The following is a 17,487-nucleotide window of genomic DNA, read 5'->3' as shown; positions in this document are numbered from 1 at the left end:
ACCTAATAGACCTGCAGCAGCAAGGCAGAGTTCAAGGCCATGTTGTGACAAGGCATCGTTTGACCATCGAGCAGCCCGTGGCCATTGGGTTACATTTAGTACCAAAAAAAGACAATTTGTGGTGCCTGTGTGGGGACTATCATGCCCTTAATTCGCAAACAGTGTCAGACCATTACCCAGTTCCACACCTTCAAGACATCAGTTATGCTTTGGCAGGCTGCGCGGTGTTCAGCAAGATAGATTGCACAAAGGTGTACACCCAAATTCCAGTGGCGCCGGAAGACATTTAAAAAACACCTATCGTAATGCCCTTTGAGCTTTTCGAAAGCCTGTTTGTGACTTGGCAGCGGTTCCTAGATGGCGTCTTGCGAGGCTTGCCATTTTGTTTCGCGTACCTCAACGATGTCCTGGTGTATTCCAAGTCGCCCAAGCTTCACTGACGCCACCTGACAACCGTCTTTCAGCACCTGAGTGAAGCTGACGTTATTAATCCAGCAAAATGGGAATTCGGTGTGACAGAAATCGAGTTCCTTGGCCATTTAATTACCCCCACCGGATCGACTCCAGTACCGGAGGAAGTGCAAGCGATACTGAACATGCCGCGTCTGCAGACCCACAGAGAATTACGCTGTTACTTCGGCATGTAGAACTTTTATCGCCGACACCTGCCCAACATTGCTGCCACGCAAAAACCATTAAATAAGGCTTTACACAGTCCTACTTCAAAGGGAAAAACCCTCGTGAATTGGATGGATGCAATGGAGCAGAGCTTCACGGACTCAAAATGGAATCTCGCAGAAACGATTCTGCTCGCGCACCCAGTACATGATGCAGACTTAGCTGTAGCCGTGGACACCAGCCAGGCCACCATCAGTGCGATGTTACAACAGCACATTGGCAGGAGCTGGCAGCCTCTTGGTTTTTTCTCTTAGAAGGTATCTGAATCACAACATGCTTGGAGCGCTTATGACCGAGAGTTGCTTATGGTTTATGTGGCAGTGAAATACTTCCGACCATCTGTAGAAGCCCAACAATTCATCATTTTCACTGACCACAAACCGATTACTCACACGTTCCAGAATAATCACAATAATTTTTCACCGCGCCAACTCCAGGAATTAGAGTATGTGTCGCAATTCACGACAGACATCTGACACATTTTGGGGATAGACAATATTATCCCTGATTGTTTGTCCCAAGTGTGTGCTGTTATCTCACCCCCTGTGAACTTTGAGGACAGGAGAGTGATGAAGAACTGCACCACTTCCATGATGACACTTCCAGTGGCCTGCAACTGGAGCTGGTGCCTGTCTCCGGCTCTGCCCGGAACATTTGGTATGACATCTCAACCGGCACGCACTGACCATACCTTCCGGAGAAATTCTGGCACAGTGCCTTCGACAGTGCCCACAGTCTGTCACACTCCGGCACCAACACCACTGCGATGCTCCTGGCTGCGCGTTTTGTCTGGCCTGGGCTTTGGAAGGACTGCCGTGAATGGGCGCGCACTTGCACAGCATGTCAGCGCACCAAAGTCGGGAGGCACACCCACGCACCCATGGGCGCCTTCCCTGACACGACATGCCGATTTGTGCATGTTCACATGGACCTTGTCAGCCCGCTTCCTCTCTCTCAAGGCAAGCGGTATCTCTTAACTATGGTGGACTGCTTCACTTATTGGCACGAAGCAACACCCATCGTGGAACTCACTGCCAAGACTGTTGCCACCGCATTTGTCGACACCTGGGTGGCACGCTTCAGATGTCCCAGTCACGTGACAACTGATTGCAGCCACCAGTTTGACTGTGCATTGTTCACACACATCACCAGACTGTGTTGCATCTGGTTACACAGGACAACAGGCTACTAGCTGGCGTCGAATAGCACGGTCGAACGGCTCCACAGGACTCTGAAAGCCACCCTAACTTGCCATGACACTTCATGGCCAGAAGCACTCCTACTAGCGCTGCTCAGCCTGTGGGTAATGCTGAAGGAGGACATCAGCGCATCACCTGCCGACCTCATTTATGGACCACGTCTGACAATCTCGGGCGATTTTGTCGAAGAAGTATTACTCCCACACTACGCTGCGGCACCCACTCTGGCAGAACATCTGCTCACTCACATGGCCAGCCTCCAAGTGCACGCACCGATGTGGTGTGGCACTGGGAAGGTATTTGTGCACACCGACCTGCAGTGCTGCATGCACATCATGTTGCATACCGACGCAGTACAGCCACCTCTCCAGCCACCCTACTATGGACCGCACCGCATGATCGCACGAGGAGACAAAACACTGGCCATCAAATGCAACAGGAAGCTGTCTACAGTGTCAATCAACTGTGTCAAGCCAGCTTATGTCTTGCACGCTCCAGCAGCCATGCAGTTCTTCGACCCGGCAGTAGATCTGATTACAGATGACACTCCCTCTGGCAGCGGTTGGATTGAGCCCACACCTGTAACCACTGGTGATGCACAGCTGCTTAGCCTGCTGTCATTGCACTGGCATGTGCACCTCCCACCACCCTGCCCAGGCAGCTGGCATGGCCACCCGGACTGCACCCACCACAGGCGCACCCGTCGCCCCCACTACAGCCGCCAGCAGACTACATCACACATGCCAGCCTCCTCATCCAATTTAAATGGCAATGCTGCGTCGCCAATGCGCCATGCCACCCAAAACAGCAAACATGCACCTGAACTGCTGAATTCTGTCAGAATCCAGTATCCAGGAGCTGCCGTCTGCTGCAGAGACCCACCCTTCAGCTGCCCATGCCTCCAGCCGGTAACTCCAGTCGAGTCCCGGACAACTCCTCCCGTGTCCGTCGCAGCTCTTGAACCTGTGTTTGTGTCCCTGTGTCTCTGCCACATAGCGCGTCGAGGCTGGACCAGCATCCATACCAGTTTACCTTATTTGCATTGCCGTTGAGCTCCAGACATCCTGCTCCACACTTCCCAGCTTGTCCATAGCAGCTCCCGGACTCACGTTTGAGTCACGACAGTACCACACTCGTGTATATTCTCCGGACCTCTGTTGACTTGAGCGTAGAGATCGGTTCAAGTGCTGTGATGTGCTCCTGTGACTGAGTCAATCGGCAAACTTGTGGAACTGTGCAACATATGAACACTTGGACTTGCCACTCTCGACACCATTCTGAACAATGTAAATAGTGAACTTTTTCTGTAGCTCTTGTGAATCCTCGGAGCTGTTATTAAGATGTCAATGCCTTTGAGACATCATACTAAATGACCTCCAGTGCACGCCTTCACTGTGCATTGGTACGGACAGTTGTAGCCAGTGCCTGCTGCCATTCTCACTAACCGACCGTGCGAGGACATGCCCACTCCACACTCGCTGGTCCAGCGTGCTGAAGTCATGGGCAGCCGCCCTTCCAACACTGACCGACCCCTGCCAATGCTGCCGCACTGTCATTATGCAGCACGCTTCTTGAGTCAGATTGTAACTGGAGACAAAACATGGGTTTCGCGTATCATGCCCAAATCGAAGCAACAGAGCATGGAATGGAGACACACACACTCGCCTGTACAGGTGATGGTCAGACAGACACTGTCCAGAGCAAAATCATGGTGTTGGTGTTTTGGGATAGGCATGGTGTTTTGCTGGTCGACTTTGTGCAATGAGGAACCACTATCAATGCAAAAGCATACTGCCAAACCCTGAGAAAGGTACACAGAGCGATTCAAAACAAAAGACGCAGCATGCTGACAAAGGGAATTGTCCTTCTCCATGACAATGCAAGACCTCATACTGCAGGTCAGACCCTCAATTTATTGGACAGTTTTGGTTTTGAAGTTTTAGACCACCCACCCTACAGTCCTGATCTTGTGCCGAGCAATTACCATCTGTTACTCCACCTCAAACAACCCCTCAGTGGCAACCATTACAATGATGAAGACGACCTGAAAATGGCAGTGAGCTCTTGGTTATCGGAGTAGCTGGCAAGTTTTTATGAGGAGGGTATTTTAAAATTGGTTGAGAGGTGTGATACGTGTTTAAACAAACTTGGCAACTATGTCAAAAAATAGAGTGAAGCATGTACTTCCTGAAAATAAATTTACTTTTTCGAAATAACCTTTCATTGTATGCTTATGTTCAAATGGACATTACTTGAAAAACACACCTCGTACAATAACAGGTCATCAAGATTTAAATGAGTTGAATGAGGTGTTATAGTCAATTCATGAGTGATGGGACACAGCACCTTCAAGGTAGTGATGACATAGGGGATTTTCCCATATGACTATTTCATGAGTATACTGTGAATATCAGAAATCCGATAACACATCAAGTCTCTGATATCACTAAGGCCGGAAAAAGATCCTGCAAGAATGGGACAATGACACCTGAAGAGAATCATTATATATGACAGAAGTCCAACCCTTCCACAAAATTGCTGCAGATTTCAATGGTGAGCCATCAACAAGTGTCATCATCAATTTAGGCTTTTGGAGCCAAAGGCCTACTCGTGTATCCTTGGTGACTGCATAAAACAAAGTTTTACCCATCACCTGGGTCGATCAACACTGACATTGGACTGTTTATGACTGGAAACATGTTGCCTGGTCGGACGAGTCTCATTTCAAATTGTATCAAATGAATGGATGTGTATGGGTATGGGGACAACCTCATAAATCCATGGACTCTGCATATCAGCAGGGGACTGCTCAACCTGGTGGAGGCTCTGTAATGGTGTGGGGTGTGTGCAGTTGGAGTGATATGGAACCCCTGATACATCTGGATATGACTCTGACAGATGATGTGCTCATAAGCATCCTATCTGCTCACCTGCATCCATTCATGTCCATTGTGTTTTCTTACAGACTTCGGCAATTCCAGCAGGACAATGCAGTATTTCACACATCCAGAATTGCTACAGAGTGGCTCTAGGAACAGTTTTCTGAGTTTGAACACTTCCACTGGCCACCAAACTCCCTAGCTTGGACATTATTGAGAATATCTAGGATGGTTTGCAACTTGTTGCTCGGATGAGATCTCCTCGCTCTTGTACTCTTACAGGTTCATGGTGTCACTTCCCTCCAGCACTACTTCAGACATTAGTCGATTCCATGCCATGTCATGTTGTGTCACTTCTGCCTGCTCTTGGGGGTCCTACATGATATAAGGCAGGTGTGCCACTTTCTTTGGCTCTTCAGTGTACAAGTGTTTTGTAAACAATCTCCTTTGTACTCTGACTACATTTTCCCAATATTCAAAGTCTGTCACTTGCTTTGCCTCTGATTAAGTGTATGTGATCATTCCATTTCATATCTCCACAAACTGCTACAGCCAACTATTTGTATGAGTTGACTGATTCCAATTGTGACTCGTAAGCTACTAGGTTTTTGCACTTTGTGACATGTGAACATTTAAAGCAAGTTGCCATTATTTGCACCACGTGGAAATCTTATTAATATCTGACTGAATATTTGTGCACCTTTTTTCAGATAGTGCCTCACTATCTGTGAAAAATCTGAGGTTACTATTAATATTTTCTGTCAGATTATTACTATATAACATGAGCTGTAAGGGTGCCAACAAGATACGCTGTGGCATGCCTGAAGTTACTTCTACATCAATTAATGGCACTCCATCAAAATAAAAAGCTGTATCCTCCCTACCAATAAATTCTGCATAATTGTATAGTTTAGAGTGAATTTGTATTAAACATAATTTGTAGAGTTTTATTTTGCAATCCACAAAAACAATATTGATAGTGATGGGATAAGAAAACTGTTCATAATAATGGTTTTTTTGTTCCAAATATCAGATCTGCTTAGGCTACTGAAAATCAATTGAATTGCATTCTAAAAGAACACAGTGGTCATTAGAACTTTAAAATGTGATTTTGGTATTTTTTTTATACCAGAATAGCAAATATATACGAGAAATATTGACTGATATAAATATTTTGAAGATCTGATATTGGGTTGCTGAGTGAATTATATCTCATATGGACATTTTTGTGCTGTTCTTGCATATATTTAAATGCTGAGCTGCCTAGAAGTTAGCTTCACTTTCCTTAGAGTGTAGCATAAAGATAATATATTGCTTGCCTCAATAGCACTATCATCTGTCATTTAACATTTCCATTAATGACTTGAGAATGACATTATTTTTTGAATTACTGTTTTGAGCAACTACATTAGCTAAGTATATTAAATAAATGATGCGACACATAACACTATCTGATCAGAAGCATCAGGACACTCCTATGTAATGTACAATTGACTACTACACTCCTGGAAATTGAAATAAGAACACCGTGAATTCATTGTCCCAGGAAGGGGAAACTTTATTGACACATTCCTGGGGTCAGATACATCACATGATCACACTGACAGAACCACTGGCACATAGACACAGGCAACAGAGCATGCACAATGTCGGCACTAGTACAGTGTATATCCACCTTTCGCAGCAATGCAGGCTGCTATTCTCCCATGGAGACGATCGTAGAGATGCTGGATGTAGTCCTGTGGAACGGCTTGCCATGCCATTTCCACCTGGCGCCTCAGTTGGACCAGCGTTCGTGCTGGACGTGCAGACCGCGTGAGACGACACTTCATCCAGTCCCAAACATGCTCAATGGGGGACAGATCCGGAGATCTTGCTGGCCAGGGTAGTTGACTTACACCTTCTAGAGCACGTTGGGTGGCACGGGATACATGCGGACGTGCATTGTCCTGTTGGAACAGCAAGTTCCCTTGCCGGTCTAGGAATGGTAGAACAATGGGTTCGATGACGGTTTGGATGTACCGTGCACTATTCAGTGTCCCCTCGACGATCACCAGTGGTGTACGGCCAGTGTAGGAGATCACTCCCCACACCATGATGCCGGGTGTTGGCCCTGTGTGCCTCGGTCGTATGCAGTCCTGATTGTGGCGCTCACCTGCACGGCGCCAAACACGCATACGACCATCATTGGCACCAAGGCAGAAGCGACTTTCATCGCTGAAGACGACAAGTCTCCATTCGTCCCTCCATTCACGCCTGTCGCGGCACCACTGGAGGCGGGCTGCACGATGTTGGGGCGTGAGCGGAAGACGGCCTAATGGTGTGTGGGACCGTAGCCCAGCTTCATGGAGACGGTTGCGAATGGTCCTCGCCGATACCCCAGGAGCAACAGTGTCCCTAATTTGCTGGGAAGTGGCGGTGTGGTCCCCTACGGCACTGCGTAGGATCCTACGGTCTTGGCGTGCATCCGTGCGTCGCTGCGGTCCGGTCCCAGGTCGACGGGCACGTGCACCTTCCGCCGACCACTGGCGACAACATCGATGTACTGTGGAGACCTCACGCCCCACGTGTTGAGCAATTTGGTGGTACGTCCACCCGGCCTCCCGCATGCCCACTATATGCCCTCGCTCAAAGTCCGTCAACTGCACATACGGTTCACGTCCACACTGTCGCGGCATGCTACCAGTGTTAAAGACTGCGATGGAGCTCCGTATGCCACGGCAAACTGGCTGACACTGACGGCGGCGGTGCACAAATGCTGCACAGCTAGCGCCATTCGACGGCCAACACCGCGGTTCCTGGTGTGTCCGCTGTGCCGTGCGTGTGATCATTGCTTGTACAGCCCTCTCGCATTGTCCGGAGCAAGTATGGTGGGTCTGACACACCGGTGTCAATGTGTTCTTTTTTCCATTTCCAGGAGTGTAGATGTCACAAGAGGTGTATCCACTAGCATAAAAGTATTGTGTTGTCAGTATAAACACAGTTACAATAGGTTGGGTCAATCAGGAGAGCTCAGTGACTTTGAATGTGACTAGTCACTGGTGTCATCTGAAGATAAATTTATTAGGGAAATTTCAAGTTTTATAAAGCTGTCCCAGTCAACTGTTGGTGATGTGATTGCAAAGTGGAAATGTGAAGGAACAACTGCAGGTAAGCCAAGACCAGGCAGACTCCATATATTGACTGAAACTGAACACCGGGCATTGTGGAATGTAGTGTTAAACATTTCATGAAATCAGTGAAGGGATAATGTATGAGTTCCAAAGTGCTACCATCAGTCTAGCTAGCAAAATGACTGTGTGTGTGGAGTTAAAAAGAATGGGATACCACTGTTGACCGGCTCCCATAAATGACACATTTCTATAGTCGATGGTAAGCAATGCTTGAGGTAATGTGAACAGTCAAGATGTCAGACAGTGGATGATTGGAAATAAATTAGCAATCATGATAATTTGTTAACTATGAGTCGTGGCGGTTTCTGTGAGGGCGCACACGTGATCCTACTGGTGACACTTGTGTGCATGTTCCATTGACTCTGGCTCTTGTCATATAATCTTGGCTTGGTTGTGTGTTCCCTCTGGTACTGTGTGGTAGTGAGTGGTGTGTGGGACATGAAGCTGAATGGGTGTGCCTGAGTACTCAGCATTCTGGTGATTGCAGTGCGTTGAGACCATTCACTGTTGGCCTATGAGGGACCTTGTTTTCCTGCAGCATTGACCATTGCTAATGACAAGTTTAGTGGGCAAGTAGCAGCTATCATCACATGCAACTTAGTTATGAAGTTCATCGGTCAATTGTGGTGTTATAAACATGTTGAGATGTATTGAACAACTTGTTAGCAGCTACAAGCAGAGGGCATTACTATCTGGTGTCTACCTGGAGCCCTTAAGCCTCCTTGGCATTTATTTGAAATTATGTATGAAGACTGTTCAGTAAGTACTGTACCAACAGATTGCCAATTCTGCCCCAGTTTGAACTTGCCATTAATCCAATTCCTTATGTCTTTCAGTGACTCCATTTGGGGCTGTGTGTGACAATCTGGAGGTTTCTGTAAGCACCAAGATAGTGTTTTGCAAAGTTAATCTGACACTTAAAATCATTGTTTGTTATGCTTGAGTATTGGATACAACTGATTGTGATTTCTGTTTGGTAAAGACCTGATGGCCCTTCCTGGGGCAAGTTATTGGTTTTGGCCTGTAACTGAAATTTTGTGCACTACACCTAGAGGTACACACATGTAGGTCAAGTGTGTGTGTAAGCTCATATTTGCACACTGTAAAGGGACACCCCCCTCTAGCATTACTTTTCTTCAACAGAAGTTATCGATACCAAAAATACTTTCTCCTTTTAATCAGGTTAATATTATCTCAGGTGTTTAGCTAAAGGAATTTCATGTGATTTTGTACATGATGTGGTATTTTTCAGACTATAATCCATAAAAAGACATTACTTTATTTTTGATGTTACAATCAGTATGTACTAACTCTGTATGTACAGTTAAAATTATTCTTCTTCTGGAAACATTATGAAATATCTGGCACACTTAAAATTTCTGTTATTAATTGTGCAGTCAGATGATATTTATGATGTTTATTCTGAATTCATTAATAAAATAATGGTACAGATTAACAGAAAGTCATTTGTCAAGAAATTTTGTAAACTCTTTGGAATATTGTTAGTACCGCAGAATGGAACAGCAGTGGGCATGCCTCAGATGTGATCGGACATGTTTTTATGTTTGGGAATAACAATGTAATTTTCGATTTTGAAGTGGAAATTGTAAAGAGGGTTTGAGAGTTTGATATAGAAAAATATGAAAGAGTAAAAATTACAGAAACTAAAATTTCTGCTCAGGCAATATTTCAACATTATTTGTGTCGATTGGAACTACGAGAACCTATAATATCAAAAAATTTCAGCTTCAAATTCAATATCTAGACATGAAGAACTGGAGCCACCTATGAGAAGAGAAGATAAATAAAAAAGTTTATTGTATATCTAACTCCTCTCAAAGCTTATTAAAAGAGTTTATTTTGAAGTCAGTGACAATCAACAAATGATGTGAGGGAGGGGTAAATTATAACACTCTCTTACTCGATGTTGAGGAGCCATTCGGGTTATAGGTGTACGTTTTAACCAGCTATCTGCCATTTGGTGTGTATCCAAATTTCAGTGTCGATTAGTCCCTAAGAGGCCCCAGTAAAGATGTACGTTGACTTATTTAAGCTTACTTGAATTATTATGTAATTATTCTTTTAAATGACTTTGTGCATTGTTTCTTGTTATTGCTAGGAAGGTTAAACTGCAACTTTTATGAGTGGATCACTCCTGTACTGAAGTTTTAATAGTTGGTTTCCTTGAAAATAATCTTTAATTGCCCGTTTAAGTATTGCTGTGTAAGTAAATTTCTATTGAACTCATTTTCTGTTTGTTGTTTGGTATATGTTGACAGCCTTGCATCAGCAGTGGTTGATGCATTGCTGTTCTGTTGGTCTGGTGCAGGAACACATTTTCCTTCTATTTCGGGGGCTTTCCCATCATCACAATATGCCTAGATGTTGGCAGGTCATGCATGCTTCTGCACATCTCCCATTTCACCCTCAAGTTGAGTAATTAACTGCCATTCTTTTGGTATCAATCTGCAGTGGGGGGGTATCACCAGATTAGGACTTGGCTTTAGCGATTTTGGGGAAGCAGTTTACTCAGTGTTTTGATTGTTGTAAGATCCTTGTGGGCATGTGATGAAACCCTTTGGGGAAACTGAACACTGAATTTCTTGATTTCTTTAAAAAAATAATGGTTTATTTGTCATTATCATTTTAATAGTGTTTTAAGGGCCCAGTAATTTATTTAAATAGTTAACTTGATTTTAAAAGCCTTTTGGCCATCAGTGAAGTATTACTGTTTGCTTTGGTTTTTACATTTGGGTAGCATTTGACCTGCTTGGCCATATCTTGTCTACATGGGAGCAGAATAACATTGTCTTATAAAGCCAAAGTGTCATCATTTGCCTTATGCTCCCTAGTATTATTAGCAAAAGGAAAATTTAATGTGACTGTGTACCTCCTAATGACGAAGCAGCTAATAGACTTTGTATACCAACATTATATGTACTTGTAACTAATTTCTCATCTTGGAGTAGACCTGCAGCTTACTGTTGCAGTGGAGTTGCATGTATTTTCATGTTTTTCATTTAATGTTTGTTCAACTTTTATTCAAGTCCTGTTGTGGAATTAGCCCACAGTTGTAATGCTAGTCATGTAGACAGCATGCCACCACAAGTTTATTTAGTCAATTAGCGGTTTGTAATCAGACCACCATTGTATTGTACACCTCACATGTTCTTCAAGTACCATTTATAATTTTATGTATAATGCAAATGCCCTTATGCATTATGATATTAATTTAAAAATCTTAGATATTTGTATGAATTTGGCAAGAATCTAAGTAACTGTTTGTTGGCTTGTGATTGAATTGTTACTAAATAAAAATATTTGTTTGGGAATGATAAAAGATGCATGTAGTTGGCTACCGTTCCATATATATGTCTGCTTGTGTCTGTATATGTGTGGATGAATATGTGTGTGTGTGCGATTGTATACCTGTCCTTTTTTCCCCCAAAGGTAAGTCTTTCCGCTCCCGGGATTGGAATGACTCCTTACCCTCTCCCTTAAAACCCATATCCTTTCGTCTTTCCCTCTCCTTCCCTCTTTCCTGATGACGCAACCGTGGGTTGTGAAAGCTTGAAATTTTGTGTGTGTGTTCGTGTGTTTTTTTATTGAGTCTATCTACCAGCGTTTTCCCATTTATATATACTGTGAAATGCAATGCACAGGTTATGTTCCATTTTACCAGGTTTTGTGTGCACCACAATTAATCTAAACTAGTCATCAAGAGCTCTGTGTGAGCAATAAGCATGTGGTTATAGTGTGTCCCTAGAATCATGATTTAAAGCCTCTTCTAGAAATTTTGTAAGTAGTCCTTCACAGGATAGTTCACCTCTATCTTTTAATGTGTGCCAGTACAGTTTCTTCAGCTTCTCTGTGACACTCTCCCATGGATCAAACAAATCTGTGACCATTTATACTGCTCTGTGTATATGTTCAATTCCACTGTAGTCCTATTTGGTATAGGTCCCATACACTTGAGCAGTATTCCAGAATGGACCACACAAATTATTTATAAACAACCTCCTTTGTAGTCTGATTGCATTTCCCAGGTACTTTGCCAATAAACTGAAGTCTGCTTCTTGACTTACCCATGACTGAGCCTGTGTGAACATTGCATTTCATATCCCTACAAAGTGTTACGCCCATGTGTTTGTAGGAATTGAGTGATTCTGACTGTGATTCATTGATATTATAGTCATAGGATACTACATATTTTCATTTTGTGAAGGGCACTATTTTACATTTTCATTTCAAGCAAGTGGCCAACCTTTTCACAAATTTAAAATCTTATCAAGATCAAACTAAATATATACTCAGCTTATTACAGTTTCTTACAGACAGTATTTTCCTATAGACAACTGCATCATCTGCAAAAAGCCTGAGATTACTAGCAGTTTTATCAACACGGTCATTAATATACATGAACATCAAGTGTCTAGATACATTTCCCTGGGGCACACCTGAAGTTACTCCTATATCTGATGATGACTCTTCATCCAAGATAATGCTGCATCCTCCTTACCAAAAAATCCTTAGTCCATTTACAAATTTCACATGATGCCCCATGTCAATGTACTTTTGACAATACACATAGATGTGGTATTGAGTCAAACACTTTTTGGAAATCAAGAAATATTACATCCTGACTACTTTTATCCAAAACTTTCAGTATGCTGTGAGAAAAGAGTGAGTTGGCTTTCGCATGGTTGATGTTTTTGGAATCCAGCATGGAGGAGATCATTCTGTTTGAGATACCTCATTATGCTGGAGCTCAGAATACATTCTAAGATTCCACACAAAATTGATGTCAATTGATGTCAAAGATGTTAGATGGCAGTTTTATGGATCACATCTACTTCCCTTCTTGTAAATGGGTGTGACCTGTGCTTTCTTCCAACTACTGGATACAGTTTTTAGCTCAAAGGATCTGTACTAGATTATATTTAGAAGAGGGCCGAACTCAGCCACAAATTCAGCATAGAATCTGATAGGGATTCCTTTTACCCTGTAGCATTGTTCAGTTTTAGGTCTTTCAGCTGATTCTCAACACCACTGATACTAACACTTGTTTCACTCATTTCTTCAGTAGTGCAAGGCTTAAATTGGGACTGTTCTCCTGAGTTTTCATTTGTATATGAAAAGTTAAAAATGGCAGCATTGCAGATTTTGCATTTCCACCCTCAATTTCAGTTCATGTCTCATTTGCAACTGACTGGACACTAACTTGGGTGTCACTAACAGCCTATACATACAATCAGAATTTCTTAGGGTTTTGTGAAAGATCATTTAACAATATTCTGCCATGGTAGTCACTGAAGACATCATGCATTTCTCTCTAGACAGCTAAACAGCTTTCACTCAGAATCTCTCTATCTCTACCCTATACTTTGTTTTATATCTATTGTACAGTAGTCTCTCTTTTCTTAGAAGTATCTTTCCAGTGACTGTATACCATGGAGGGTCCCTCCCATTATGAATAGTTCTACTTGGTACATATCTATCCATTACATTCTTTTAAACCTGAGACATAGTTCCTCTACATGCTCCTGTTCTGTGCTAAACATTTCAAGTTCCTCATTAAGATATGACATTACTGCTTTTATTATCTAGTTTGCTGAACATATATATCATTCTTCTTCTTTTAGGTGTCCTTTGTGCTTTGATAATCATCATTGCCACAACCACATTATTATGTGGACATCCTAAATAGGTCAGGTCTATTTGTTGCAATTATATCTAATATATTTCCATCATGAGTTGCGTGTTGAACCATCTGTTCTAGGTAGTATTCAGAGAAGACAATTAGTAGTGTCTCATAGGATGTCTTGTCATGACCAACACTAAAAAAACTGTGGTTTCCTCAGTTGATTGTTGGATGATTAAAGTCTCCACAAATGATTACAGTGCAGTTGGGAAACTTACATACAAGCAAACTGAGGTTTTCCCTAAAGTTTTTGGTTATATCAGGAGGTGAGTTGGGTGGGGGATAGAAAGATCCAATTACCATTTTATGCCTACCTCCAATACTGAGTCTTGCCCCAACAATCTCATATGCAGTTTCAATTTCTATTTCAATGGATTTGAGGTTCTTGTCTGCTTCAACAAATACACCACCTCCATTACCCATTAGCTATCCTTTTGATAAATGCTTAAAATTTTCCCCAAAAATCCCACTGCTATCAATTTCAGGTTTCAACAACCTTTCTGTACCTTGTATTGTATGAGCTTCACTGCTCCTAGAATTTTAAAACTCTCACCTGTGGTGGTGGGGAAGAGGGGGGGGGGGCATTCTTTTGGACCTTACATTTACCCTTCTGGGTCTCCTTGTGTGCATCCCACAGAGAGTCAGCTGCCTGGGTAGTGCACAACTGACATATTTATTTATATGAATCACCTCTGTAAAGAATATTTTTGTGTTCTGTATTGAAGGTAATGTGTTTAATTTTAACAAATTCAGAGGATAATGCAGTGAAAATTGGATCTTGCATTTATACCTGCATTTCCTTCATTTTTTGTCTTGGTATCTAAAAGAATAGACTCCTCCAATATAATGAAAATTGTACAAATGGTGCTAATTTCAGCAGTGTTTGTGGTGGAAACCATAATTTATTCTTTGCCAATCTATCAACAGACTGAATATTATATGAAAGATGTTTCTATATTGATTCATTACAAGAAAGAAACAGTCATGAACTGTAATATTAACTCAGACAAAAAACAGTTGCCATTTGGTGGAGAACTGGGGAAAACTGAGGCAATTATAATGAACTGTGAAATCAAAACTATTAACAGTGTGTTTTTGTTACAGTGGTAAATGTTTCAAATTAATTCATCATTAGTATTTTGCATCAGTTTTATATTCATGTGTATTTTATATTTGTATTACTGGTAATCAAGTGAAAATGATGATTTAATAGTTAGATGTTTTTTAATGTAACAGTAACTACAGCAATATATTAAACTTCACTTAAGCAATTTCTCACAAACCAAAACAATTGATATGGTAACAGTCTATGAAAATGATAGTTGCTACTCACCATATAGTGGAGATACTGAGTAGCAGATAGGCACAACAAAAAGACTGTCAGAAAATTAACTTTCAGCCAACAAGGCCTTCGTCAGAGATGGAACACACACACACACACACACACACACACACACACACACACACACACACACACACGACTGCAGTCTCTGGTTGCTGAGGCCACATTGCGGGAGCATATAGAAGAAGGTGAAGAGAGGGTAGAGCAGCTAGGCGCAGTCAGGCGGTTAGACAGGGGTCAAGGCGGAGGGGGGTCAGTGGAAAAGAAAAGAGATAAAAAGACTGAGTGGCTGTGTTGCTGGAATAGAGGACTGTGTAGCACTAGAATGGGAACATGGAAGGGGATAGAGGGTAAGGACAAAGACCAATGAAGGTTGAGGCCAGGAGGATTATGGGGACATAGGATATACTGCAGTTCCCATCTATGCAATTCAGAATTTGCACCAACACCACCTTTTCTGAATTGTGCAGGTGGAAACTCTCTCTACAATATATCCTGTTCCCGTAACCCTCCTGGCCTTAACCTTTGTCAGTCGTCATCCTCTAGTCCCTTCCCTGTTCCCATTCCAGCACTACACAGCCCTCTACTCCACCATGGACCAACAGTCTTTTTCCACTCTACTTTTCCTCTAACACTCCCCCCTCTGTCTAGCCTCCCGACTGCACCTAGCTGCCATACCCTCTCTCCACTGTGACCCTGTATGCTACCACAAGCAGCACTTTACTATCCCCCACCCCTACCCTACTATCCCCCCACCTCCCTGCCCAGGTCTCCTCCTTACCCCCTCCACCCAGTTGTGTCTCCCATCATGCACAGATGCTCACAGTGTGGCCTCAGCAGCTAGAGGCTGTGGTCATGTGTGTGTGAGTTTCATGTATGTGTGCGTTTTCTATTCTGACGAAGACCTTGTTGCCCAAAAGCTCATTTTCTGACAGTCAGCATCTCTGCTATATGATGAATGGCAGTTATCCTTTTCATAATATTGCTACATTCCATCATGGATTTTCCACAGTACAGTTGATATTGAGTAGGCACCAGTGCCATATGAGGAATTTTACTGAAAAAAAAATGTATTGACAGTAATAATGTAAAATCAAATTGGCTCACCAGTTATACTTATAGCACACATTGTTGTTGAGAGATATGATCCGAAGTCCTGGTCTCACAAGGGTTGTATAATATCCCCCCTTCATAACAGTTGGTACTATATCAGCTGGTAGCCATGTCTGCCACAGATTTGCCATTGTTTCGTAAAGCCATTTGGAGGATACAGTATCATCTGTTACATCATCAGGTGCGTACCTGTTTTAAAAATGACAGACAAAAAGAATATCTGCAAATTACAAATAGTCAGTTTTAGGAATTTACTCATTATTAATCAATAATTTAGACATAATGTCTGTTCAGGCAAACACAATTTCTTGAGTGTAAAAAACAGTTTTGATCACATTTATTTAACTTTTATGTTGTAGAAACAGTTCTCAGCTGAAATGTCGGATGTTGCTGTGAAATACTCACAATACTCCATTGGCACAATTGACCGATATCTTGAGGTGTCACAAACCTGCAATTTATATGCATACATTTTACACTTCTTGCAAGGAGACAATGCCCTCTTCTGCAAGTTAAGTTACCTTATGTGTATCCCATCTTCCTAATTCCTATTACCCAAGTGTTTGTTCCCATATTTTTTCATTTCTCCGGGTGTAATACTACATATATAAATGTCTAACAGTGATTATATAAAGAACAGTCATAGTAACTGACATCTTCAGGTGTCACAAACCTGAAGATGTCATTCAGTTGCGCTGATGAGATATTGTGAGGATTTTATGATGACCTCTGCTGTCTCCCCTGAGAACCATTTCTACAACTAGCCTGTCACAAAAGCCTCAAAAAATATAGTGTTAATTGTATTAGCTCTTTTGGTTGGTAGACCATTGTCAGACAGATTTAAGGTGACAGCAACATATGCTACAAGGTAAAACTGAATGATACACCTCTCCTCAGCTTGGGACTGATACCATGCTTCAAATAGTGTCCGATGATGGGCTATTGACCAAAAGCACTAACAACATAGCACTTTGACTGTTTTTTATATAATCACTGTTAGACATTCATATACATGGTGTCTCACCTTACTTTGCCACCTCAAATGCCTCTGGAACAACAATAGATATTCAAAAATGGTTTTCACCAGCATGAACATACCACAGGAGCTTAGGAAACCAAATACTACGCAAAATTTTAAAACGTAAAAAAATAATATTTTCAATACAAACTTGTGTATTTTTAAGTTGCCACTGCCTATTATATTGTATGCAATCAGTAACATGAAAAATAACAAAAATAATGGTGTTGGTTGCATCGCAATACGTCAATTACATACCGAGAAATTGCAAAGCGAAGTTGATGCTTGAAATAAATGAAACGCACAGCTAGCACACATCCTGAGACTCAAGCGTACACCTCACACCACCAGTAATCGTGATGTGGTTAACGTACTACGTCAGTG

General features: G+C 42.4%; 1 protein-coding gene across 1 annotated transcript in view; it reads right to left on the bottom strand.

Moving 5' to 3' along the window:
- The window catches only part of LOC124777235 (sphingomyelin phosphodiesterase-like), a 161,508-nt gene that overhangs the window by 29,065 nt on the left and 114,956 nt on the right, over positions 1 to 17,487 (bottom strand). The window contains exon 7 of the mRNA XM_047252562.1: positions 16,080 to 16,274. Coding sequence (XP_047108518.1) covers positions 16,080 to 16,274 — 195 coding nt within the window. The remainder of the gene's footprint in view (positions 1 to 16,079; positions 16,275 to 17,487) is intronic.

The sequence above is a fragment of the Schistocerca piceifrons genome, chromosome 2 (genome assembly GCF_021461385.2).
Source record: "Schistocerca piceifrons isolate TAMUIC-IGC-003096 chromosome 2, iqSchPice1.1, whole genome shotgun sequence".
In the NCBI taxonomy this organism is placed as follows: domain Eukaryota; kingdom Metazoa; phylum Arthropoda; class Insecta; order Orthoptera; family Acrididae; genus Schistocerca; species Schistocerca piceifrons.
The sequence above is the reverse complement of the archived record's forward strand: the minus strand, read 5'-3'. Positions and strand labels throughout refer to the sequence as shown.